Source organism: Lontra canadensis, unplaced genomic scaffold (genome assembly GCF_010015895.1).
Source record: "Lontra canadensis isolate GAN:19392208 unplaced genomic scaffold, GSC_riverotter_1.0 scaffold180, whole genome shotgun sequence".
Lineage (NCBI taxonomy): Eukaryota > Metazoa > Chordata > Mammalia > Carnivora > Mustelidae > Lontra > Lontra canadensis.
In genome coordinates this window covers 554079-581786 of record NW_022631174.1, presented here as the reverse complement: position 1 = coordinate 581786, position 27708 = coordinate 554079, and the positions used below count along the sequence as shown (strand labels likewise).

The following is a 27708-nucleotide window of genomic DNA, read 5'->3' as shown; positions in this document are numbered from 1 at the left end:
TGGGCTTACTAGTTCCCAGTTGGCATTGCCCCTCAGGACTGGTTTGATTACTCTAACCCAGAGGTGGAATTCACTGATGGAGGTTTGCAGAGTTTGACTTTGTAGGATATGCCCAATATGTTCTCTAGTATTGAAGGGATACCAGTTGTCATGGTGGAGAACTTCTAATTTGGAGTGTCAAAGGGACTTTTTTGAGCATAATTATTTGCCCTCCCTAACCACTAATGGCACTGAGGGGGCCAGAAAACCTCTGAGGGTTATGGTGTCTGGAGAGTACACTTGGCTCCAGTATCAACCAGAGCTGTCATCTTTTGTTTATTTCTGGGGGTACTAGTAAATAGTGAGCCCAACATGCGACCTCTGATTGCCTCTCATGGCCCGTCACCTGGAGGCAGTCTTGGCTTGTATTTTGCCCTCTCTACACAGAAGTGATGCCCTGCTGGGAGGCTCCCAAAGGTGCCTCTTTCCTAAGGCCCATTTCTGTGGTCTCCTGGCTGGCTCACCAGTTGTAGTTGGCAACCTCAGGAACTCCCTGGGTGAGATCTGAAGCTGGAAACCTACAAGGAGGGCAAGGAAAAGAGGCAGACTCCTCTAGCTCAGTAGGTGGCAGATTTAATAAGCAAGGGAACTTACTTATGAAGCTTGTCTTGGGACAAGACTTGGGACTTGACTGAGAGAAGTACATCTCCACATCCACTTGCCAGAATCTTAAAAGTTTATACAGAGTCCTTAACTGGGTTCAGTCACATAAACTGTGCAGATGGTTTCAACCACCCACTGTTCTCTCAAGAGCTCCCTGAAAATTCCCTGTGGGGAAGACAGGTGGAACGCACATTTCAAGGACACAGGAGCAAGGGAGGAGCCTCTGACCACCTCCATCCAGCTTGAGGGTCAACTAGCAGTTGTTTCCTCTTGGTGACCTTCTCCAACATTCCCATTTCCCCACCCAGGGTCCAGCGGGTCTTATAATGTTGTACCTTCAGATAGATACCACCCCAAGTAAAGAGGTTGGATTTCCAGCAAGTTCCACTGGTGTGGAAACACAGTAACTTCTCTTCTTTTTCTATCCAGAGATACCAGGCCTGTAAGGTCTGAATCTTAGCCCTGGGGTTAACCTCTTCCTTGGGCAACACATCTCAGCCCTAGGGGTAGAGGCTGCTCCTTATTTCTGCTATTCCTGTATTCTTTGGAGGTTTTTGTAGCCAGCCCCTCACTACCCTTCTTAGTAGCCAACCTCTCATTATGCCAGTCCTCTGTTACAGTTAATGATTCTTCTTATTAAATCTTTCCTATTCAAGTTACTGTGCAGTTTGCCTCTTCTTGATGGGACCCAGATGCAGGCCAGCTTTCTCAGTTTCTCTGGTAAAAAGCCTTTCCATAACACACAAGTCCGATTGCTCTGATCTGAGTCAGCCCTGGGCCAGTGTTTTCTTCTAGTCAGTGTCCCATGAGAGAGAATCTGATTGGCCTAAGGAGGTCAAGTCATCATCTCCTGGTCCAATAAGCTACAGCCAGGGAGCACATGACTGCCACAGATAACCCCGTGGGCAGGTTACCAATAGAACCCTCTTATTAGACAGAGGGGGTGTGTGAAAACATGGGATATGTTGATAACCTAAAAATACCTGACCACTTAATGAATGTGGAAAAATGAAGAATGATGCGGGAGTAATATTGATACTGCAAAGGTTCTTACTGACTGTTTTCCTTCTGAGTGGTTTTTTCCCCCCACCAAAAAGCTTTATTAAGGTACAATGGACAAATAAAAATTATATATATTTAAGGTGTACAACTTGATGTTTTAATATATGTATACATTGTGAAATGATCACCACAATCAAGCAAATTAACATACCCATAACCTCACCTCACTACCATTTCCTCATCCCTTTCCTCCTCTGTTGTCTTCTTTTTTGGTGTATAGTGGCTGAAAAATTTTCCCTTTTCCCCTTCTAGGTTCTTTGGCTGGTCTAATTAAATTGACATAAGATGGATTACAGGAGAAAAACAAATACAATTTCACATGTATGGGGGTCCCCAGATTGTAAGACTCAAGAGTAAGGGTCAGGCAGCTGAGGCTTATATGCCATCCTGAGCTAAGGAATAGGGTGGGGCTGGAGCTTCAAAGGAAAGGATGGTAAGAGGAGCAAACTATTGATAGTTTGATGTTTGTGCTGCCATGTGGATAGGCCTTCCAGATAAAAAGGGCTCTCTGGTAAGAGTTCTCTTTCTGGGTCACACCCCCCAGTCTGAATTCTTTTAGGTAGTTAAGGTAGAGGTAAAAGTTTTTCTTGAGGCTGATTGGTCTTATTGCCTTTACCTCAAAATAATCTATATGCCAACTGGTATATTTTGGAGTCTTGTATTCTGCACCCACTCTCTCCTGCCAGATGAGGAGACTTAAGATTGACTCTCTTGGCAAATTTCAAATATACAATGCAGTATTGTTTACTGTATTACTGTGCTATACATTAGATCTCCAGAATTTATTCATCCTGCATAAATAAAACCTTGTACCCTTTTGACCAATATCACCCCATTAACCCTCTATCCACCCCCTGGCAACTATCATTCTGTCTCCGCTTCTATGAGTTTGACTACTTTAGATTCTACATATAAGTGAGGTCATGAGTATTTGTTTTTCTGTGTCTGGCTTATTACCCTTAGAATATCTTCTACGTTCATCCATATTGTTGCAAATGGCAGGATTTCCTTCTTTTTAATGGCTTAATAATATTCCATTGCATAAATACCACAATCTCTTCATTTCACTTGTTGGTGGACATTTAGTTTGTTTCCACTTCTTGGCTTCAGTGAACTTGGGAGTTCAGATACAGTGCCAAGCTGCTCTTCACACAGGCTATATGAATTTACTCCTCTACAAGAATATATGACAATACGTTATTTCCCTCTCAATAAACTTGTACATTCTTGCCTATCTGATAGGTGAAATAGAGTATTTCATTGTAGTTTTAATTTACATTAAAAAAAACTTATGAGGGTAATTGAATATCTTCCCTATGTTTAAAATGTATTTGCATTTTATTTTCTGTGAATTGTTAATGCCTTGTGCCATTTTCTATTGTGGCGTTAGTCTTTTTCTTACTGGTTTGGTTTTTAGATATTAAGGACATTAGCCATTTGTCATTCACATTGGAAATAATTCCTTCAGTTTGTTGTTTTTTGACTCTATGCTATTTTAGGCTGTGTGAAGTTTTAAATTTTTTCTTTTTTTTTTTTAAAGATTTATTTAGTTATTTGAGAGAGAGAGAGAGAGAGCAGAGTCAGGGGCAGAGGAAGAGGGAGAAGGAGAGAATCTCAAGCAGATTCCCCACTGAGCACAGAGCCTGATACTGATACCGAGCTCCATCTCACCACCCTGAGACCATGACCTGAGCTGAAATGAAGAGTTGGACGCTTAACTGACTGAGCCACCCAGGTGCCCTTTCAATTTTTATATGTAGTCAAATTTATCAGTTGTATCAACTAGGACTGTATTTAGCTATGGGAAATAAAGAGCCAACAGTTTGAACAGATGGGGGAATATTTGTTTCATGGAACATGCAGGGAAAACTGCATTGTCTAGAGCACATCTTCCTGCATTATCTGATTCTAATATCTAAGTTTTAGATAACTGATAGCAAAGAAAAATAATTATAGCCTATAGACATGCAAATGAATGATGTCCAGTAGAGAAACAACTCTCTCCCACTGTCCTGACCCTGTGGGAAAGCCAGTTTGTACATTTATTTCAGTATTCCTGATCTAAAAATGTGTTCTTTGGATTCCTCTTTGTTTCCTCTTTGATGCATTAAATAAAATATTTAACATGTGTTCACTTTTATACTGTATGAGAGCCATGACTTAACCTTATCTAAAAAATTGTCTTTTAGCAAGTATGAAGCCTGGAGATAGGCAGTTCCAAAGCCATTAGGGAATCAGGCTTTCTCCATTTTTCTATTTCACTATTCTTAGTACACAGTCTTCATCACTCTGGTGGTAACCACATGGTGCTGGACAGTGCACCTCCAGTGCTCCCATCTCCGTTCCAGAGTGAAAAGGGCAAAAAATAAAGACATTGGCCTTGTACCAGGGAAGAAAAGCTTTCCCAAAAGTCACTGTTTCTGCTTATATCTCATTGGTCAGATCTCCAAGGGAATCTAGAAAGAAGACTATGACTTATAGGTACATTGTTCATTTCCTTTCACTTTTAAAACAAGGCTTGTTAGTAAGGAAGAAAAGGAATGTGGCTATGAGGGAGATAAATAACGTCTGCCAAATCAGTCTTGTCTCAATTGTTTCATGATTTAGTGGCTAATCTACATAGGCTATCCTTAATCTAAGATCATAAAATGTTCTTTTTTAAAAATGTGTTTTTAAACTTTTATGACTTTATTTTTTAAAACAAATTAAACCTTTGTTTCATTTGGGATTTGATATAAAGAGCAGTGTGAGTGTTTTTCTCTAGATGGCTATCCAGCTTCCCCAGCACTATTTACGGAATATCTCAATGTTTCCTCATTGAGTAGAAATGCCACCTTTGTAAAAAAAAAAAAAAAAGTCACCTTTGTCACTTATTAAATTTCTGTAGTTAGGTCCAACTTTGTATTCTCTTGCATTATTCTTTGCTAGTCCTAATATTTAACTTGCTATAACTAGATACTATTTTCCTGGTAGGTCTGGACTCTCCATATCTCTGATTTTCCAGATTTTTTCCTGGTTATATAATTATTTAAATTAAAATAAATAAATCATAGTTAAAGAATTTAGATACCACAAGTAGGTTTGTTGTTGTTGTTTTTTTAAAGATTTTATTTATTTATTTGACAGACAGAGATCACAAGTAGGCAGACAGGCAGGCAGAGAGAGAGAGAAGAGGAAGCAGGCTCCTTGCAGAGCAGAGAGTCTGATGAGGGACTTGATCCCAGGACCCTGAGATTATGACCTGAACCGAAGGCAGAGGCTTAACCCACTGAACCACCCAGGTGCCCCCACAAGTAGGGTTTTTTTTTTTTTTTAAAGATTTTATTTATTTATTTGACAGACAGAGATCACAAGTAGGCAGAGAGGCAGGCAGAGAGAGAACAGGAAGCAGGCTCCTTGCTGAGCAGAGAGCCCGATGTGGAGCTTGATCCCAGGACTCTGGGATCATGACCCCAGCCGAAGGCAGAGGCTTTAACCCACTGAGCCACCCAGGCGCCCCCACAAGTAGGTTTTAAATGAAAAAATAGTCACCTGATTTTATCCTTCCCCACTCGCAGTCTTGTTAACCAGCGAGAGTCACTTTTAACCCTACAAACTTTGCCTATCCCACATTGTATCTGCCGTATTGTTTGATATATGCTTATGCTGCTATTTACTGACTGATCAATTTTAGTTGTATTTATCATCTTCCTTTTGGAACAGATGTGGAATTAGTTCTTTTAACCCTCCTCCCCTCCTTCATCTTCCCAAAATAAAGCAGTATTTTTAGTTATGTGAGCAAATTGTATGAGTCATTATAATGATGGAAGTTTTGTTCACTATAAAGTTAATCCTTTTTAAAAAGATTTATTTATTCATTTTATTTATATTATATTATATTATATTATATTATATTATATTATATTATATTTTGGAAACAACAAACTTTTATAGGAAGCTGAAAAAGGACCAGAGAGAATTAGGAAAAATAAAAAGAACATATACAACTGTATCTTTAAGAATTTTCATGGAACATTATGACCCATCAAATCAAGGTATCCACATTTTCTAACAAAAATGAGCTGAACTGAATAAGGGCAGCATGAAAATATTCTAATGCAGTGCTGCTCAACAGAACTTTCTGTGATGATGGAAATGTTCCATTATCTCTGTTGTTGAATACAGAAGCTACTAGCCACATGGATACTTATAATGTGGCTAATGCAACTGAGGAACTGAATTTTTAATATAGTTTAAACAGCCACTGTGGCTAGTGATTACTAATTGAACAGCACAGTTCTAATGCCTCATGGGTCAAAATCAGTGGTTTCTTCAGGGGATTTCTCTCATCACTGCTGACGTGTGTATAGGCTTGAGGGTGGAAAGAGAGGAAAGCTCTTAACAGCTCTATTTAACACTTAAGTTCTGAAACTCTTTTTCAGAGGGAAGAGATGAGGAAAGGACTTTGGAGGAGACCTGAGAATGCCCTTGAACTCCTGGCTAATGCCAACGGAAGTAGAAGGCCTAGGATTTGGCTCACTCTGATGGGAAGAGAGCTATGGTACAACTCATAGAATCTGAGGCTTAGGCCATCTGTGTATGGAAATCATTGCTGAGGGACTCGCAGGGAGGTAGGGGTGCTCATTTCCAGACAGGGTTTCCAGGGCTAGAAGAGGATTTAGAGGTGGAGGGAGGACGTGGGGGCACTTTCTTGCTCTTGAACACTTTGCTGGGATCCAGCTTGTTCACGAAGGAGTTGGTCTCTTCTGCAAGTAGGTCTGTGTTGTAGGTGATGGGTTTATACATGCTGAACCGCTACTTGGCCTGTGGGCTAACGCCATAGCTGGTGAAGGCGTACTTCCACTGCGGCAAGCCCAGGTGCGTGAAGAGCAGGCAATAGTAAGCGGTGAAAGTGTCTTTGAGAAAATGCCAGTATAATGCTCTGTCTAGGAACCAGATCTCAGTGTCTTGTGCTAACACTGGTTTCCCTCTTTTGTAGACAAGGCAAACCTTCCCATTCCCATTGCAAGGATCCAGCTCAAATATCACGCTGCGAGAATCAAAGTGAGGCTTCTCTGGCTGGTTCTCACTGGCTTCAAGTGCATCATCCTCCAGGTCTGCCAGAGTTGGTGCATTAGGGAGTGAATACATAGAAGACATGGTTGAGTTGAGTCAGTCAGTATTTATTTATTTATTTATTTATTTATTTATTTAATTTTTAAAAAATTCTTTTCAGTGTAACAGAATTCATTGTTTATGCACCACACCCAGAGCTCCATGCAATACGTGCCCTCTGTAATATCCACCACCTGGCTCCCCCAACCTCCCACCCCCCTGCCCCTTCAAAACCCTCAGATTGTTTTTCAGAGTCCATAGTCTCTCATGGTTCATCTCCCCTTCCAATTTCCCTCAACTCCCTTCTCCTCTCCATCTCCCCATGTCAGTTGAGTCAGTTTTGAGATGCTGTTAATTGCCATGCTGCCCAATGGAATGGTGTGCTCATCCAGCTTCATACTCTATGTCATGTGGAAGCCATTGGTCATCAGGTAAAAATTCTCCACATCCTCAGGTAGCACACAGTTATTTTTTTGTTCCCATGAAGAAATCGTATGACGTTCAGCAGGTGGTTTCTCTACGATAGTCACCTTTGTCACACCTGGGGAAGATTCTAATATGCAGGTGATTCCCAGCGTTAACTTCTCCAGGTGTGTCTCGCTGCAGCCTGGGGGTGGTGTCTCCTCCATGGCTCGCGTCCCCGCTCCGCACGCGGCGGGTGCAGCGGCGGGGACCGGGCTTGAGAGCTGGGCGAGTGGGAGGGCTGGAGGCTGCCCAAGAAGTCCAGCCATCAAGTTCACGGCATGCTGGGAATTGTAGTTCTTGGTGCCAGAGCGCGCTGCGGGGCGGAGATGGGAGGCCTGGGCTGCTCTGGGAGTAGTAGTTCCTCCGCACTCTTGTTCCAGCTGCCCGGAGGTCGCTCCACCTATTTATTCATTTTAGAAGGAGGAGGGGCTCAAGAGGAGGGAAAGAGAAATTCAAGCGGACTCTACGCTGAGCATGGAGCCTGACATGGTGATCAATCTCATGGCTCCAGCCAAAGCTAAGAGTTGGGTGACCCACTGGCTTCACCACCCTGGCACCCCTTGCTCACTATAAGTTAAATAGAATTATACTTTCTTTCTTGTACAGCTTTATGTTCCCCCCAGAGAGAACAGTTACCTCAACTTTACTTTGCCTACTTTCTCGTATGCATAGTCTCATTTTGTTCCTCAAGTCCAGTTGAGTCTACTTTTTTCCAAGCACTGAGTCCTTCTGCTCTATCTGGCTGGATTGCTTTCTAAGCCGACTGCACAGTCAGTAACCTGGGATTGTATTGCTGCTCTCCTAGGTTAAATCTGTGAGTTTCTGAATTCCATGAACTCTTTGTTTTGGACTTACTCCCTGATTCTGCTAAGCCCTGTCCCTAGTACCTTCTTAAGAAAAAAACAGGAGACAAACTTTTTGTCCTAGATTCCTGGCTTGGCTGGAAATTCTGGACTGAAAATATTTATTTTCAGAGCTTTTTAAGGCATTGCACCAGTCTTTTAGCAACCAGAATAGCCTTTTATAGTTGATTATATTTCTTTTCTGGAAGCATTTATGATCTGCATATACAGCTGATCTGAGATTTAAAAAAAAAAAGATTTTATTTATTTATTTGACAAAGAGAGATCACAAGCAGGCTCCCTGCTGCGCAGAGAACCCGATGTGGGGCTCGATCCCAGGACCCTGAGATCATGACCTGACCTGAAGGCAGAGGCTTAACCCACTGACCCACCCAGGTGCCCAGTGATCTAAAATTTTTTGACAACATGTCTTGGGGTAAGTTTTTAAATAGATGGGTTTCATTGTTTTGGACTCTTAGTGAATTTTACAACATTGATGATATCTGCGACCATAAGATTAGGGAATTTTTAAAGTTATTTCTTTTGATTTTATTGAAAGTTTATAATTCCATATAACTTTATTTAAAAAAAAAGATTATGAGAGAGAGAGAGAGAGAGAGAGAGATCAAGCATGGGGCAGGGGCAGAGGGAGGAGGAGAGAGAAATTTTAGCAGACTCCTCACTTGAGCTTGTAGTCTGACATGGAGTTTGATCTAAAGATCCTGTGAAATCATGACCTGAGCTGAAACCAAGAGTCAGTTGCTCAATTGACTGAACCACCAAGGGACCCCAATTTCATATGACTTTAAAATCAACTTTTCTAGGAGGAGGAGTTAAGATGGTGGAGTACGGGGACTCTAAGCTTGCCTTGTCCCTCAAACACAGCTAGATAAATAGCAAGTCATTCCAAGCACTCAAGGAGTAAATCTGAAGGCAGAGAACAAAATTGCAAGTCTAGAAGTAGAAAAGGAACAACCTCATGAAAGGTAGGAAGTGCAGAGAGTTGATTTGGGGGGGATTAAGAACTGTGGGTGCTGTGGAGGGGAGGGAACCCTTCTTACAGAGACTACTGCAAGGTATTATAAGCAGCAGAGTGCAAAACCTGAAGTTTTAGAAGTCTGCCGCACCAGGACCATGACTGGCTTAGCAGTGCTTCTGTGGGGAAAGAGGGAGGAAACCCTGGAATGGACAGTGTGGTCTGAGAATCCCCTGCCTTGCACGGGGAGAAACAGTTCCCCTACTTGGAGTGCATTCGGGAGTGGTGGCAAGGCCTCTCTGGGGACAAAAGGATGGGTGGCACTAATGTATTGTGCCTTTCCCAGGCATAGGAGCAGGGATGACAGCAGAGGGTAGCAAGCCTGGGTATTGGCTTTCTGCTCCACTTTGCCATAAACTCTGAACCACTGCATGGTCATGCAAATGCTTTCCTGGGATGGGCTGGCAAATGGCAAAAGCCTGGTGAAACCCTCTCCCAGAGGATCACTGTGGGGCCACAAGGTGTGCAAGTCCCTAAATTTGGAGTCTAGAAACCCAGCCTTGCACCTGAGATAAAACACAGGAGTACTATGCTGCCTGGCAGGCAGACAGCTCAGGCACAGACAGGGCAAAGGCAGGAATCTGATGGAAGCTGGGGACACAAGAAGGGTGATTGTTTGCTCTGCTGTGAGTACTTCCCAAAGGGTGGTGGGCACAAGCTCTCTGCTCTGGAGACCAGAGAGCAGGCAGAGGCCATTTTGCCTATTGCTCATCATCACTGATGGACCTCTGTGAGCTAAATAGTGTCACCAAGTGGAGACTGCAGCCACTTACACCAAAACTTGCCCCGTTGTGCCCTGCAGGCAAGTCCACCTGAGAATCAGCACAACAGGCCCTTCCCCCAGAAGACTAGCACAAACCCCTCATATGCTCCAAGTCTACTAAACATAGAGTTCTGCAAAGCTTAAGCTCTAGGGGAAATAGGATCTAGCTTCCTTTTTATTTTTGTTTTTTTTTAATTAAAAAAATTTACTTGTATATATTTTTTGGATCCAGCTTCTTTTATTGGCAGACCAAAACACACCTAGTATATAGTTGTTTGTTTCTGGATAAAATGACGAGATGGAGGAATTCACCCCAAAAGAAAGGACAAGAAGTAGAAGTAACAGCCAGGGATTTAATCAATACAGATATAAGTAAGATGTCTGAACTAGAATTTAAAACAACAATTATAAGGATACTAACTGGGATTGAAAAAAGCATAGCAGACACTAGAGAATCCCTTACTGCAGAGATAAAAGACCTAAAGTCTAGTCAGGCTGAAATTAAAAATGCTACAACCAAGATGCAAGACCAGTGATATAGAAGATAAAAGTATGGAAAATAAAGAAGCTGAAAAGAAGAGAGAAAGAAAGGTATTAGATCACAAAGGTAGACTTGGGGAACTCAGCAACTGCTTCAAACACAATAACATTTGTATCATAGGAGTCTCAGAAGATGAAGAGAGAGAAAAAGGGGCAGAAGGTTTATTTGAGCAAATTACAGCTGAAAAATTCCATAATCTGGGGAAGGACATAGACATCAAAATCCAAGAAGCACAGAGAACTCCCATTAAATCCAGCAAAAGCTGGTCATCCCCAAGACATATCACAGTCAGATTCACAAAATACATAGACAAGGAAAGAATCCTAAAAGCAGCAAGGGACAAAAAGTCCTTAATCTACAAGTGAGGACAGATTAGGTTCACAGCAGATCTATCCACAAAAACTTGACAGGTCGGTTGGGAGTGGCAGGATATAGTCAACGTGCTTAAAGGGAAAAATATGTAGCCAAGAATATTTTATAATAAGGCTGTCATTCAGAATAGAGATAAGGAGTTTCCAAGTCAAACAAAAACTAAAGGAGTTCATGACCACCAAACCAGTCCTGCAAGAAACATTAAAGGGGATGGTTTGAGTGGGGAACAAGAGACCAAAAGCAACAAAGACTAGAAAGGAACAGAGAACCTCACCAGAAACACCAACTTTACAGGTAACATAATGGCACTAAATTCGTATCTTTCAGTAATCACTCTGAATGCTCTAATCAAAGGACCTAAGACATCAGAATGGATTAAAAAAAAAAAAAACCAAGACCCATCCATATGCTGCCTACAGGAGATTCATTTAGACTAAAGACACCTGCAGATTGAAAGTGAGGGGATGAGGAACCATTTAAAGAAAAGTTAATACCTATTCTTCTTAAATTGTTCAAAAAAATAGGTTTCCAAACTCATTCTACAAGGCCAGCATGATTCCAAAACCAAAGACCTGATTAAAAAGGAGAATTACAGGCCAGTATCCCTGGTGAACACGGGTACAAAAATTCTGAACAAGATACAAGCAAATCAAATCCTACAGTACATTAAGAGAATTATTTACCACAATCAAGTGGGATTTATTCCTGGGCTGCAGGGGTGTTTAATATTCACAAATCAATTGATGTGATGCACCACTAATAAAAGAAAGGATAGGAACCATTTGAACCTCTCAATAGATGCAGAGAAAGCTTTTGACAAAATACAGCATACACTCTTTTTTTTTTTTTTAAAGATTTTATTTATTTAGGGGCGCCTGGGTGGCTCAGAGGGTTGAGCCTCTGTCTTCGGCTCAGGTCATGATCTCAGGGTCCTGGGATTGAGCCCCGCATTGGTCTCTCTGCCCAGCGGGGAGCCTACTTCCCCCTCTCTGCCTGCTTCTCTACCCACTTGTGATCTCTCTGTGTCAAATAAATAAATAAAATCTTTAAAAAAAAAGATTTTATTTATTTAATTGAGAGAGAAAGTGCACACAGGAATGGGGGGAGGGGCAGAGGGAGAAGGAGAAGCAGACTCCAATATGGAGTCAAAGCTCAATCCCAGGACTCTGAGATCATGACCTGAGCTGAAGGTAGGTGGTTAACCAGCTGAGCCACCCAGGTGTCCCTATAGCATCCATTCTTGATAAAAACCCTCAACAGAGTTAGGGATACATGGAACATACCTCAACATCATAAAGGCCATATACGAAAGACCCACAACTAAGATCATTCCCAGTGGGGAAATACTGAGAGATTTTATTCTGAGGTTAGGAACAAGACACTCTCACCATTACTACTTAATGTAATACTGGAAGTCTTAGCCTCACCAATCAGACAAGAAGAAGAAATAAAATGCATTGAAATTGACAAGGAAGAAGTCAAATTTTCACTCTTCACAGATGATGTGTTATTCTATGTAAAAAACCTGAAAGACTCAACCAAAAGATAGCTAGAACTGATTCATGAATTCAGCAAAGTCACAGGATATAAAATCAACATACAGAAATGTGTTGCATTTCTATACACCAATAATGAAGCAGCAGAGAGAGAAATCAGGAATTGATCCATTTATAATGGCACCAAAACCCATAAGATACTTAATAATAAGACTAACTAAAGAGGTAAAAGATCTGTACTCTGAAAACTATAGAACAATTATGAAAGAAATTGAGGGGGTGGGTGGATGGGATAACTGGGTGATGGACATTAAGGAGGGCATGTGATGTAATGAGCACTGGGTGTTATTAAAACTGATGAATCACTGACCTCTACTCAAACTAATAATATACGTTAATTAGTTGAATTTAAATTTAAAAAAGGAAAAAGCATAAATAAAATTTAAAAAAGGAATTGAAGAGGGCACAAAGAAATGGAAAAACATTCCGTGCTCATGGATTAGAAAACAAACATAGTTAAAATGTTTATACTATCCAAAGCAATCTACACATTCAATGCAATCCCTATCAAAATAACACCAGCATTGTATACAGAGCTAGAACAAACAATCCTAAAATCTGTATGGAACCTTAAAAGACTCCAAATAGCTAAAGTAATGTTGAAAAAGAGAAGCAAAGTGGGAGGCATCACAATTCCAGACTTTAAGCTGTATTACAAAGCTGTAATCATGAGGACAGTATGGTACTGGCACAAAAACTGACACATAGATCAATGGAACAGAATAGAAAACCCAGAAATGGACCCTCAACCCTGTGGTCAACTAATCTTCAACACAGTAGGAAAGAATATCCAATGGAAAAAAGACAGTCTATTCAACAAATGGTGTTCGGAAAACTGGACAGTGACATGCAGAAGAATGAAACTGGATCACTTTTTTACACCATGTAGAAAAATAAATTAAAAATGGATGGAAAACCTAAATGTGGCACAGAAAACCATCAAAATCCTAGAGGAGAATACAGGCAGCAACCTCTTTGACCTCAGCTGGAGCAACTTCTTATTAGATACATGACTTGAGGTGAGGGAAGCAAGAGCAAAAGTGAAGTATTGGGACTTTATCAGGATAAAAAGCTTTTCCACAGCAAAGGTAACAGTCATCAAATCTAATGGCAACCTATGGAATGGGAGGAGATATTTACAAATGACATATTTGATAAAGGGTTACTATCCAAAACCAAGAACTTATTAAACTGAATGCCCAAAAACCAAATAATCCAGTTAAGAAATGGGCAGAAGACATGAATAGGCATTTTTCTAAAAGAAGACATCCAGACAGCTAACAGACACATGAAAAAATGCTCAACACCACACATCATCAGGGAAATGCAAATAAAAACCAAAATGAGATACCCCCTTACACTGGTCAGGATGGTTAGAATTTTTTTTAAAATATTTTATTTATTTATTTGAGAGAGAGACAGTGAGAGAGAGCATGAGTGAGGAGAAGGGCAGAGAGAGAAGGAGACTCCCCGTGGAGCTGGGAGCCCAATTCGGGACTTAATCCTGGGACTCCGGGATCATGACCTGAGCTGAAGGCAGTTGTCCAACCAACTGAGCCACCCAGGCGTCCCCAGAATGGTTAGAATTAATAACACAAGAAACAACAGATATTGAGGAGGATGCGAAGAAAAGGGAACCATCTTGCTCTGTTGGTGGGAATGCAAACTGGTGCAGCCACTCTGAAAAACAGTATGGAGTATCCTCAAAAAGTTAAAAATAGGAACTATCCTACAATCCAGTAACTGCACTACTGGGTATTTACCCGAAGGATGAAAAATACGGTTTAAAAAGGGTACATGCACCACAATGTTTAAAGCAGCATTATCAACAATAGCCAAACCATGGAGAGAGCACAGATGTCCATCAACTGATGAATGGATAAAGAAGATGTGGTATATATATACAATGGAATATTACTCAGCCATTAAAAGAATGAAATCTTGCCATTTGCCATGATGTGGCTGGAGCTAGGATGTCTTATGCTAAGCAAAATAAGTCAGTCAGAAAAAGACAAATACCGTATGATTTTCACTCTTATGGGGGAATTTAAGAAACAAAAAAGGTGAACATATGGGAGAGGGGAAAAGAAAAAAGAGGGAAAGAAGCCATAAGAGATTCTTAAAATAGAGAAGAAACAGGGTTGATGGAGGGATGTGGGTGGTGGATGGGCTAGATGGGTGATGGGTTAGGAGGGCACTTGTTATGATGGGCACTGGGTGTTGTATGTAAGCACCGAATCACTGAAATTTATTTCTTTTTTAAGATTTTAAAATTTCTTTTAGAAAGAGCCCGTGAGTAGGAAGAGGGGCAGAGGGAGAAGAAGAGAATCCTCAAGCAGACTCTCCACTGAGCGCAGAGTGGAACGCTGGAGTGGATCCCAGGACCCTGAGATCGGACCTGAGCTGAAACCAAGAAATGGATGCTTGACTGAGTGAGCCATCCAGGTGCCCCTGAATTCTATTCCTGAAATCAATATTGCACTGTATGTTAACTAACTAGGATTTAAATAAAAAATTGAAAAGAGAAAAAATCAATTTTCTAATAAGTACTTCTCAAATACATTTGGAAGTTTTATTAGGATTACATTAATGTTATAATTTAAATTAGAGAGATTTGACATCTTTATTATATTGAGCCTTCTTATCTACAAACAGGGATTTAAGTTTTCTTTTATGTACTCCAGTGGCCAATAGAAGAAAGTGAACGTTTCTTGTTAGTTTCTTCCTAGTTAGTATTTCTTTTTGGTGCTATGATATATGGGATATTTTAATTTCTATTATATTTTCTACCTGATTCTTTGTATATGGAAACCCTAATTTTTTTTCTTTAATGCCCCCCCAAAACACTAATTTTTGTGTACTGATTTTGTACCCAAATTATGCCATTCTCTTATTGTTATTAATAGTTTTCATTTGAGTTTATATCTCCAAGTACACAATCATATAATCTCTATATACCAAATTTTTGCCTTCCCTCTTCAATTGAATGGGATCTTCTTTTCTTCCACAGAGCATAAGTCTTTGATATTAGCATAGAGAAAAAGCTATAGTCTTCTTTCATGTGTTCCCTTCTTTCTATTACCCACACATAACACTTTGTACACACAAATATATCTTTCCTTGGGACACCTGGGTGGCTCAGTTGGTTGAGCCGCTGCCTTCAGCTCGGGTTGTGATCCCAGGGTCCTGGGATGAGTCCCACATTGGGCTCCTTGCTCAGCTGGGAACCTGCTTCTCTCTCTCCCTCTGCCTGCTGCTCCCCCTGCTTGTGCTCTGTCAAATAAATAAATAAAATGTAAAAAAAAAAAAAAGTAATTCAGTGACTTACCATTGGCTCAACCTCTGCAATAAAATATAATTTATTTTAAAAAATACATCTTTCTTCAAGACGCCTTTCTGAATTCTTCAGGTTTTAGTGGATTTTTCTGGATTTTCAGGGATAATTTCACTTGAAATAATGATGTTTTGTCTTTTCTTCTCCTTTTCTACTCTTAACTGCTCCACTCCCTGTCAGTCTCTCTAAAACATTAAATGAGGGGCGCCTGGGTGGCTCAGTGGGTTAAGCCGCTGCCTTCTGCTCAGGTCATGATCTCAGGGTCCTGGGATCGAGTCCCACATCGGGCTCTCTGCTCAGCAGGAAGCCTGCTTCCCTTCCTCTCTCTCTGCCTGCCTCTCTGCCTACTTGTGTTCTCTCTCTGTCAAATAAATAAATAAAATCTTTAAAAAAAACATTAAATGAAATTGGGGAGACTTGGAGTACGATAGTCCCCCTACCTGGGGTTTCCGCTTTTTTGTAGTTCCAGTTTCTGGAGGTCAGCCTTGGTCTGGAAGCAGATGATCCTCCTTCTGACTTATGGGCAGGAGATCAATGGAACCTAATCATAACCCTTGCATCATTCACCCCCCTTCATTTCATCACTTCCGCGTTTTATCATCTCATACCACCACAAGAAGGATGAGGACTGCAATATTAGGTATTTTGGGAGAGAGAGACCACATTCACATACCTTTTACTACAGTATATTGTTATAATTATTATTTGTTATTAATCTTACCATACCTAATTTATAAATAAAACTTTATCATAGGTAGGTATGGGAAAAAACAGTATATACAGTACGGAAATACTATCCCTGGTTTTAGGCATCCACTGCCGGTTTTGAAAGGTACCTCCTGGATAAAAGGGGACAACTGTATTTGTATCCATCTTGACTTTCATAGGAATTTCACACAGTGTGAGATTCTCTGTGGTTTTCTGAGTCTGTCAAATTGTTCCTTGAATTCCTAGTTTACTGAGAATTTCATTTTTTTTTTAAACTTGGTAATTGAGGTTAAATTTTATCAACTGCCATTGTTTTTCTAAAGATCTGATTGATCCCTGTAATTGTGCATTACTCTCTTACTTTAATCCTGAACTTAATTTTCTAGTGTTTTATTTAGAGCCCTGCATCAAATGCTTTAACAGAATAGAGAGCCTGCCCAGTGGGAGCCCACGCCAGGCAGTACTGAGAAAGAATTACTTAGTTTTCAAGAGGGCCCAGACTATTTTGCTTCCAGGTGGGAGAGGAGAGTTGGCAGGATCTTTTCTTAAAACCTGGGGAACGCTGGGAAGGTTGAAACAGGTTTTGCTTCTCATAAAGACGCTTACCATCTCCGTCAGTCCGCCACCAAAAGGTTGTTTGAGCACTAACTTTCCGGAGCTCTTCATTAGCCTCTTCTGCGGAAGTCCCGCCTTTCTCAACTCCCCACTGGGTTTGGCCAGCTCCTCCGCTTCCATTGGCTAATCAAACAGGAGGGCCACCCCCAGGGCTTCCCATTGGCTGTTGCGCCTGCAATTGCTGTCCTCTCCTTGAAGGAGGCAAGGAGGTTGTCCGTAGCTTTCAGGCTAGAGTTACGTGTTGGACCCCGTACACTGAGTTAAGTCCGCGGCAAGTAGGGCCAGACCAGCTTCGGGAGACAGCTGGTCCCGAGGTTGGGTTGGGGGCGTTCAGCAGTTCGCCAGAACATGGCGGGGGGTGGGGAAGCGGAGTCTACTTGGACTTGAGATCTGGATGCTCTGACTGGGCGAGGGGACTCTGGGTTGGAGTCCTTAATGGAGGCCGGGGTGGTGGAGACCACTGTATGCAGCCTCTGCCCTCCCCCGCAGAGCTCTGCGCGCGGGAGTCACCTCCCGCCGGAATCACCCAAGGGCCCGGTAGATGCCCAGTACGGGAGGCCTAACCCCACGCAAAATCGATCACTAAAATGCACCATGCTCCATGGTAAACATAACTGGTAGGTGACTCTGGAAGACATGAGTTGTCGCCAAGTTGATGTGTTAGGTTTTGTAGACCTTGAGATAAATATTTAGTAATTTAATTTTGCATTTTTGCTCCTTGATGCCAAGGCGGGCATGCATATATATATATATCTGGTTTTTTTTTTTTTTTTTGGGGACCACTCAGTGTTTTATCAATACTTGGAAAGGTCGTAGGCCCAAAGCAGGGAAACTGTATAAGGTCCAGCGTCTAGAGTGGTTTGTGGATAAAAACGGTAGCGCTGCCTCGTCCCACCTTCAACACGCTCCAGGTTTTGCTGGGTCCTGATTAAAGGAGAACCAGACAGATGTTGCTTTTATTACCAGGAGAAGATGGCCCAGCCTCTCTGCATACTCGCAGAGCTGGATGCTATAGAATATGCATGTAGATAAAAGGCTGAAGGAACTGTGGGGATCCTTGCTAAACAAAAAAATTGAATATAGAAAATACTTTATAAACCTGATGGGGACTGGGATAGAGGCAGTGGTCTAGACCCATGGCTTGTGTGGGGAGGTAAGATGTTAGTTGCAGTGGGCACAACATGCAACCTGGCAAAAACTGCTCTGGCAGAATCACTGGCTACCTGTTTGGGTCACTGTTCTGTTACTCAGCTCTGAGGACAAAGAACAGAGAGACTTAGTACAATGACCAGGTAATTTTAAGTAGTTTATTCCATAATACCATGTAGACAGACACACCCTTGGGCCAGAAAATCTGTGGAAGAAAGGATGGGTATTTGAAAGGATACACGTCAAACCTTAATTTCTGGGATATCAAAGCACATATGGGGTGGTGGTGAAGATTTATTTTTTTGACAATTTAAAAAAAAGTAGTACATATACTACATATACATAATACGTATACATGGACAAAATAGAAGCTGCTTGAGTAGTCAGTGAAAAGTATGCCTCTCTCACTGTGATGTCCCTGTTCACATACCTGGAGGGAACCTCCTAAGTTTCTCGAGTATCCTTCAGAACAGTTTACGTAAATAGGCATTTATGTATACACACTCCTTTTAACTTTATGCACATTTGCATTGCTTGTTTTTGCAAGGAAACCGATTAAAAAACAAGTGAATGGGGACTTCATACATAATATGTATTAATTAGGTTGGGGATAGGATTTTTAATTTCTTTCTTTTTTTTTAAAGATTTTATTTATTTATTTGACACAGAGAGAGAGAGATCACAAGTAGGCAGAGAGGCAGGCAGAGAGAGGGGGAAGCAGGCTCCCCACTGAGCAGAGAGCCTGATATGGGGCTCGATCCCAGGACCCTGAGATCATGACCCGAGTTGAAGGCAGAGGCTTAACCCACTGAGCCACCCAGGTGCCCCCAGGCTTTTTAATTTCTAATCAAATGGCATCTTAGATATTTGGTTGAGAGTGCTCAGAATATGCATTTCTAGTCATTCTCAGAGCTGGGATCTGAAATGTATGTTGGTGGGGGGCGGAGAGATTTTTAGGTTTAAAAGATAATTTTGGCTCAGAGCTAAGTGGGTAGCATGTCTGATTGTGGAGGTTGTTTATTCCACTGGATCTGCTGCATGAGAGGGTTCATGCCCATTTTTCAGTCACTGTTAACCCAGAGATAGGTTGTGCTACTGTGTCAGTCTTCTCATTGTTCTGAATTCCACCTTGGATGGTTGTGTGAATTTATATGCTCCAATTTGATAAGGTTTCTGAAGACTCACATGATTAGGAAGTAGCATTCACATCTTGTGTCAGTTGACTGGGGTCTTTGTCCTCTCACACATCTATCCATTCACTCAATAAATATTTCTCAAGCATCTACTATGTAGGAGGCAGTGCTCTACCTACTGGGGAAACTGGTGAACAAAAGTAGATGGAAGCCCTTAATCAGCTGAATGTGGGCTGGTAAGGAGTGAGGGCGGATGTCAAAATGTTCTGCTTTTGCATATTTGATACCCCAACTTACCTCCCCAAAGTACATAGTTTTGGCGTGGGTCCCTGCAAGTTTTAGTTTGGAAATTTTCTGATCTATCCACTTCTTATACTTCTTTTAGTACCCTGTGCATGTCCTTCCTAGAAAGGGAACAATTTGGTAGTCTCCTGATTTGGCTCTGTTTTAACTCTTCACCTCCAGTTTCACATCTGTTATTTAGACTGTCAACTTAACAAAAAGCTGAGCATCATCACTCCCATGCTTGACCCTTACCATGGGCTCTTCATTGCCCATGGAATAAAATCTGGGCTCTCTAACCGGCTATAGGGGATCCTGGGTGACATTGCCTCTGCATGTCTATGAAAAAATGGAGATTCGTTGCCCACATCCTATTCAAGGACAGACTTGCTGTCCAGCTGTGGGGAGTGCAGCAGTCAGCAGAGAGCGTCCAGCTGTCAACTCCTTGAGGCTTTACCTCAGTTGCACAGAGCTTCCTGGCCTGAAAACACGTCTTTTCAGGTGACCAGGACAGGTGGGGATATAGAGTGTCTATTTTGGGCTGATGTGGGACAACTCTAATGATCAGTATTCACTCCAGGTCTGCCTGCTGTGTTGGCTAATACTTGGTAGGGCTTGCTTGAAGTTTTGACTTCATCTACCCAGTTAAGCTTCCACCCTTGTTATTTCTCGGATGTTGATCTCTAATAAGCACTTTCCACTCCAAACTCCATCTTAGTACCTAGTGAGCCCAACCTGTGACATTGCCTGAACAGCTTTATCACCCAATGGTCTAATTATTCAAACTGCCTATAACTTTACATGTACCAGGCTATTTAAAGGTCTTGTGCTTTTGTTTATGCCACACCCTTTGCCTCATTTTTCCTTTTTACTTTTTTTATGGCCATAACTTCTTTTTTCCTATCCTCCCAGGCCCACTTCAGGGCATGTCTCCTCCCTGGTCCCTACCCCTTGGCAGGTTTGCTTCTCTGCTCTCCTACTTCCCTGTGTTTCACAATACTGCTGTACTTTGTGGCATTATGAAGTGTGTTTTCCACTTAGAAGTGATGGACTCTAGAGTAGGAAGGCATCCAGGACTGCCTGGCACAGTGATCCATCGTTCTGTAGTGGGATCAGCAACAGCCTAACTCTGTCGGGTCAGGTAACAGTGATGGGATTATTTGACTGTGGGTGGGAGGGAAAAAATATAGAAGGTTGGGTTGGAGATAGAAAAGTGCCCCTACTAGCTAGTGAAATCTGGGGAAAACAGGGGACACTCATGCCCAAAAGACCAGCTGCTGAGGTGTGTTATCTCAGCTAAATTTGTATTTAGATCCAACTGTCAGTGAAAAGAGTGCAGAATGCAAGCTTCCATTTTAACTTCCACCCCCAACCCAGGCAGGTGATATACAGAGACAAAGGACAGTTAAATAGGGAATCTCAGCTACAAACACAAGTACATATATCAAGAATCCACCAGCCATTGCAAAAGCACAAAATTTATGGAAATGAAATGATAAACGATAGACAAACAAAAAAGAAGAAATTATACCCAAGGAAATAGACCTAATTGAGCACAAGAACAGGACTTCTTTTAAGTAAGTATAGTAATGTGTTCAGAGAAATACATCTGCGTAGAACATTGCTTGTCCAGTATTTTTGCTTTAAGCTTCTTTGCTGTAGACATCTGCCACAAGCATTTTTGCAAACACTTTTGACATATAACTAATTGGCTGTAAAGCAATTTTGCTATGAAAGATAAAAACTGGTTGACAGTTGGGTTTCATTTTTCCACTGATATAGTTCTCCCATTATTTTTAAGTCTTAGCTTTTATAGTGGTCTATACAGTGGTGAAGAGTTTTGAACTCACTTTGCATAGAACTTTGCAATGTCTATACATATGACAGTATACCAAGAAAAAACAAGAGTGTAGAAAGCTTTCAAAATGCAATACAAATGTGCATCTTATTATTTGGAAACTGATCCTTCTCTTAAGGAAGGAAGAAGTTGCAGTGAAAAGAAAAGTTCAATGCCAAGTGAGATGAATGAACAAGCAAAGAGCAAAAAGTATACTATGAGTAAAAGACTTTGGAGACAAGGTACAATCCCCCAAATAAAATCAGTTATATGTGCAGGGTATAAAAAAATTTTTTTTTCTTTTAATTTGTCAGAAAGAGCAAGTACAAGCAGGGCCAGTGGCAAACAGAGGGAGAAGCACGTTCCCCACCTAGGAAGGAGCCCGATGCAGGACCTGGGATCATGACCTGAGCTGAAGGCAGATGCTTAACTGTACCAGGCTTCCCCAGTTACATGTACAGTATTGACATGAATCTACACTGTACATTTCAAATGTATTCAAATATTTTGTATTAAAGTATCTTCAATTTTGTTACTAATTTTTCATGTTTTATGTCTTTTTAAATGAATGTTCCTAATTTTTTGTGATTTTATCTTTTATGGCAAAATAGCCTTATGGCCAATTAATTATGCAGCAAAAATGTTTGTGGTGAAAATGCTTAGAACAAAGATGCTTATGGCAAAACTACCTAGAACCAGCATATCCATGAAACAAGGACAGTGGTTATTGCTTGCAAATGAAAAACCTAATTGTTAAAAAAAATTGAGTAATTGGTCCAGGTAGAGAGTAGATGCAGCTGAAAATAAAGTATTGAGGTGAAAGGTCAAGCTGATGATTTTTTCTTAAGACATGACACATATAGGAATAGAGAGATATGAAAGTATGAAATGTTTGAGGGTGGATGACTCCCTTCCAGCTATGATTCTGGGTCAGAGAGAGGAAACTTTACAGGCTCTACTCATGAACAAGACACAGCTTTCTTGGCTCTTTTATTTTTCATTTACAGGAAGTCCACATTGAAATTCCACCAACGTGAGTCCTCATACTTCAACTCCTGCATCTGTGGGAGTTAAAAATCCCATCCCCTAAACTTCCCAGTAGTCCCAGAGGTCACTAATTCAACTCTTCATGGCTTTTTGTTTCTGGCATCTGATGATTTTTCCTTCTAGGATTTCAAACTTGGCTATTTTAAAAATTTGAGGTGTATTATCAGATTTCCTATATAGTTAGAAGGGAAAGAGGTGTTTCCTCACATCTGATCAAACTCAATGGCAAATTCAAACTTTCAAATTATTTACAAATTAAAAAAGATCATGAATAATTTCAAACATGTAGTACAATATAGGAAATAATTTTAGATAGAGATGCAGTCCTTAAGAAGTTAAATGATATTAACTTGTTACCTTATTGTGTCACTTCTTCAAAAATGTATAAAATGTTATAAATGGCACTGAAGCATTATCCCAATTCCTTCCCCTATTCTGTCATCTTTCTCAAAAGAATGATTTTCTTGAATTTGAAAATAGTCACTAATTCATTTAAAAAACAATGTGCCCATTACACATTATCATAAGTAGGATTTTAAATGAAAAGCAGTATATTTTTCAAAACAAAAAATTTGAACAATAGCATTGTTTTACACTTTTTTCAAAGTGTTTTCATATCCGGCTTAGTAGAAGATAGTTCATATCTGCATCTGCATTCATGTTATTTTGTTTGAAGTATATGAAGAAAATCCAGCAGCCTTGTACAAACATGTAACTGGAAAGGGAGGAGTATTTTAATAGTCTTTTCAGTTAATTATGGATATTCTTCTTTGATACTATATAAAAACTTGATAAGTGGTAGTTTCTTAGAGATCAGTGACAGTGTGGAATCTGATACCGTAAGAATGAACTTTTTATCCTCTATGACATTAAAATCCATCAGTTTTATCTTGCATTTTGAATTGATCTTTTACCCATGTGTGACTTTGTCACATAATGCATTGGTTGCTTGGAAAATATTAGCTCACTGAGTTATCTGAGTTATGTATATCTAACAAACATTCAGGCACTTCATTACGTATTGTTGACATGTCCTCATTCTGTCTGTCTGTCTGTTTATCTCATCACAGTTCTCATTGTAAAAGTCCTAACATATTGGGAAGCTGTTGAGCTTACAATGACATAAAATTTTCCAAAATTCTTATATTCACTTGAAATCTCAAATATTATTACTGGTAATGAACACCATTGATTATTTTCCTTACAGGGAGAGGCTTATTTCATTTGTTTTTGAGACAATATATGCCAAATACCCAAGTCTGAATAACCATTTATTCTTTCAATTTATTCTTTCAAATAAAAGTGGTGTTCCAAGGAGTGGCTCATTCAGTTCAAACTCAAAGAACACACAATTGCTTCCTCTCAGGACAACCATTGTACTTTGGGATGCAGAAGTGCTTCATTGTGTGTTTCCCATTTCATCACACAGAATGTTGAAAAGATATGTACTCAAGCCTTGAGATTTAGTAAATTTACTGCTTTATCAGGGATATTCTTTTTGTCTAGAGTTTTATCTAATGCTTTGTATCTAGTAAGATGGCCATATTTTTAAAATCTGTTAACATAGTGAGTAACATTTATGGATTTAAAAAATACCAGATGATCTTTACAGACCTGTGATAAATCCAAACCAATCATATAAATAAACCTTGTTACTATTATTATTTTTAAAATACTCTGTTGGATTCAATTTACAAGTATTTTGCTTAGAATTCCTATATCTATATTCATAAATGAGGTTAGCCCCTGCAATTTTTCTTTCTTGCACCTTTTTCTGCTTTGGTATCAGGTGATACTGATCTCATAGAATGAGTGGGGAAGTTTTATTTCTTTTTGCATTCTCTGGAAGAATTTGTGAAAACACTGGATGAATGAGAACTTGCTAAAACTTGCCTGTGAAACCATTGGGGTTTGATGTTTTCTTTGTGGGGATATCTTTAACCACTGCTTCAATTCTTCTAATAGTTATAGACTTTCTGTTTTTCCATTTATTTTGAGACAGCTCTGCAAGTCATATTTTTCCACGAATTCATTCATTTTGTCCAAATGTTCAAAATTGTTGGCATATAGATGTTAATAATACTCTTAACCATTCTAATTGCAGTTTTATCTTAAGTTTTATCCCTCTTTTTCCCAGCATAGTGTTTGTGTTTTCTCTTTTCTTGATTAATCTCTTGAATAATTGATTGATTAATCTCCTGATTAATTGATTGATTAATCTCCCAGAAGTTTGTCCATTTCATTTAAAGAACCAAACCATATTTGATCCTCTCTATTGTATTTTGTTTTATTGATTTCTACTCTCAACTTGTCTCTTTTTTCTGTGTTCCCTGCACTCATTCCATTGTTCATTTATCCCAGAATCCTAAGAGACACTTAGCTCAATAAACATGAAGCTTTCTTTTTTTCCAATATAATCACTTAATACTGAATTTTTCCCTGAACACTTCATGTTTGCCATGTCCTACAATTTTTGACATGCAGTGTCTCTATTACTATTCATTTTCAAATATCCTAAATATATTTAGGAAATATAGAAAATAGCTAAATATTTTCAAATTTCCATATTGACTTCATTTCTAATCTTGAGTTAGCTAGCGTTTTGTGCCCACAAATTTGGGATTCTCTATTTGCCTTTCTGTCATTAAAATTCAAACCAAGTTATGATCAGATTCTATTCCTTGATATTTTTTGACACTGTGTGTGTGTGTGTGTCCTAGTACCTAATAATTCCTGCAAATGTTCCATATGTGCTTAAGAAAAATATTCGATTTCTAATCACTGCATGTAAATGCCGCAGATCAAGCACATCAATCATGCTGTTTAGATCCTCTATATTTTCACCATTTTTCCACCTGACCCATCAGTAATCACAGACCTGCCAATATTTCCTTTCATGATGATGATTCTATACATTTTCCCCAAATTTATTTAAACCAGATTTAAATAATACATTTAGAATTCTTTTTTTTTTTGAAGGAACATGCTTAAATTGCTTTATCTTACTGACTTTAGTAGAAGTGGGGCAAATATAAGATTTTGGGGCATGAAGTTACACGGTTTTCACTTCAATGATCCAGATTACCTCATGTCAACCTCTGGAAAGCTTTCCCTAGGAACAGTCTTCTCAGAGCCCCAGGCATGTCCTTATTCCTCAGGCTGTAGATGAAAGGGTTCATCATGGGGGTCACCACAGCATACATCACTGTAGCTACTGAGTCCTTCATGGAGTAGGTTTGGAGGGGCTGCAGATATACCATGCCAAGTGTCCCATAGAAGAGGGAGACCACAGCCAAATGGGAAGCACAGGTGGAGAAGGCTTTGTACTTGCTAGAGGCTGAGGGTATTCGGAGGATGGCTCTGACAATCCAGACATAGGACATGATCATGATCCCTAGGGGGGTGAAGAATTTGAAGCAGCCTGAGGTAATCAGCACTATGTGAATGATCTGGGTGTTGGAACAGGCCAGCCTCAGCAGGACATACATCTCACAGAAGATGTAGTGTATCTTCTGGAAACCGCAGAATGTCACCCTGGTCATGAGGAGGGAGAGGAAGAGGCCATAGAGGACAGAAAGTGCCCAACATAAGGTGAGGAGCAAAATACAGAGCCCAGGGCTCATGGCTGTGACATAGTGGAGGGGGCGGCAGATGGCCACATAGTGGTCATATGCCATTGTGGCCAGGATGAAGTTGTCCAGTGTCACCAAGGAGACCAGGAAGTAGAGCTGTGTTAGACACCCCACATAGGATATGGCTTTATTCTGAGACTGAAGGTTTACTAATGTCTTAGGGATTGTATTGGTGACAAAAAAGAGGTCTGTGAAGGAGAGGTTGGCTAAGAATACATACATGGGAGTGTGCAGGCGGGAGTCAGAGGCAATGGCCAGGATGATGAGCACATTTCCCACCACTGTGACCAGATACATGGACAGGAACATCCAGAACAGAATCCCCTGCTCTTTAGGACTCTCTGAGATTCCCAGGAGGAGGAACTCTGAGGTCCCACTCTGGTTATCTCTATGCATTTCCCCAATTGTCTGCAAGATTAGCACCAACAGACATTTACAAATTGAGTATTGAGTAAGGACATTGAGGTAAACAAAATCAAATATTTTCTTAGGATTAAAAATATCTTAGACTAAATTTTATAATTTTTTAATGTAAGCAATGAAGTAATAATGAAAGCATAACATGGAAAATCTTTATTCAACTTTTTCCATCGACCTTTAATCTGACATACTCAATGTTATAGAAATAATGTCTATGTCTTATTTTAAACCTTATCAGCTTATAATATTCTTGAAGTACTTAAATATTAGTATGTTATAGTTTGGTACTGCATAGATTTAAGTGATTTTAAAAGAGGTGTATGTGTTGTAGGAAATGGATATGGTACAATGGACAAAGGAGGGAGATAAGGACAAATATTGTAAGGGAAAAGAAAAAAAATTAACATTATTTGCTGATAGTATGATCTATCTGGGAAACCTAAGATGATCAGCTGAAGTGCCATTAGAAATAAAAAGGGATTTCAGTAAAGTGACCAATCACACAGTGAATAGTCACAAAACTAATGGTGCTCTTATAAGTATATACTGCAGTGATGAAGACTGTGTTGTCAGACACTGGAATTCAAGTGTGAGTGCTTCCTCTTACTAGCTGTGAAACCTCAGGCCATTTAACTGGGTTCCTTAAGACTCAATTTCTTTATTTCAAAAATAGGTCAGGAGTGGAGAAAATTAAACAATAAGCCACTTAACAGAGAGTTTGTATGCAGTGAACACTCCACAAATATTGCCTATTATTATCACATGCAAACAGTAATCAGTTGTGAAACAATCCCATCTACATTATCAACAAATGGATCTATGCATTAATATGTTGATAAGAATCAGGCATGATCAAAAAGTAAAAGCTGGTGGCATCACAATTCTGGACTTCAAGCTCTATTACAAAGCTGTAATCATCAAGAAAGTATGGGACTGGCACAAAAACAGACACATAGATCAATGGAACAGAATAGAGAACTCAGAAATGCACCTTCAACTCTATGGTTAAAGCAGGAAAGAATATCCAATGGAAAAAAAGACAGTATCTTCAACAAAATGGTATTGGGAAAATTGGACAGCTACATGCAGAAGAATGAAACTGCACCATTTCCTTACACCATATACAAAAATACACTCAAAATTGATGAAAGACCAAATGTGAGACAGTAATCCATCAA

General features: G+C 40.1%; 1 protein-coding gene, 1 long non-coding RNA gene and 1 pseudogene across 2 annotated transcripts; 1 reads left to right on the top strand and 2 right to left on the bottom strand.

Annotated features, from left to right (window-relative positions):
* Positions 1-6324: 6324 nt before the first annotated feature.
* LOC116860648 lies at positions 6325-6854 on the bottom strand (annotated as a pseudogene).
* Positions 6855-8448: 1594 nt separating this feature from the next.
* On the top strand, positions 8449-14689 carry LOC116860616. Its single transcript, XR_004381328.1, has 3 exons — positions 8449-8541; positions 10492-10495; positions 14657-14689. It is a non-coding gene; the product is annotated as an uncharacterized LOC116860616 (long non-coding RNA).
* Positions 14690-25564: 10875 nt separating this feature from the next.
* LOC116860625 (olfactory receptor 1D2-like) lies at positions 25565-26533 on the bottom strand. The gene has a single exon (XM_032846723.1). The coding sequence runs from the start codon at positions 26504-26506 to the stop codon at positions 25565-25567; it is 942 nt and encodes a 313-aa protein (XP_032702614.1). The 5' UTR covers positions 26507-26533.
* Between the last annotated feature and the right edge of the window lie 1175 nt (positions 26534-27708).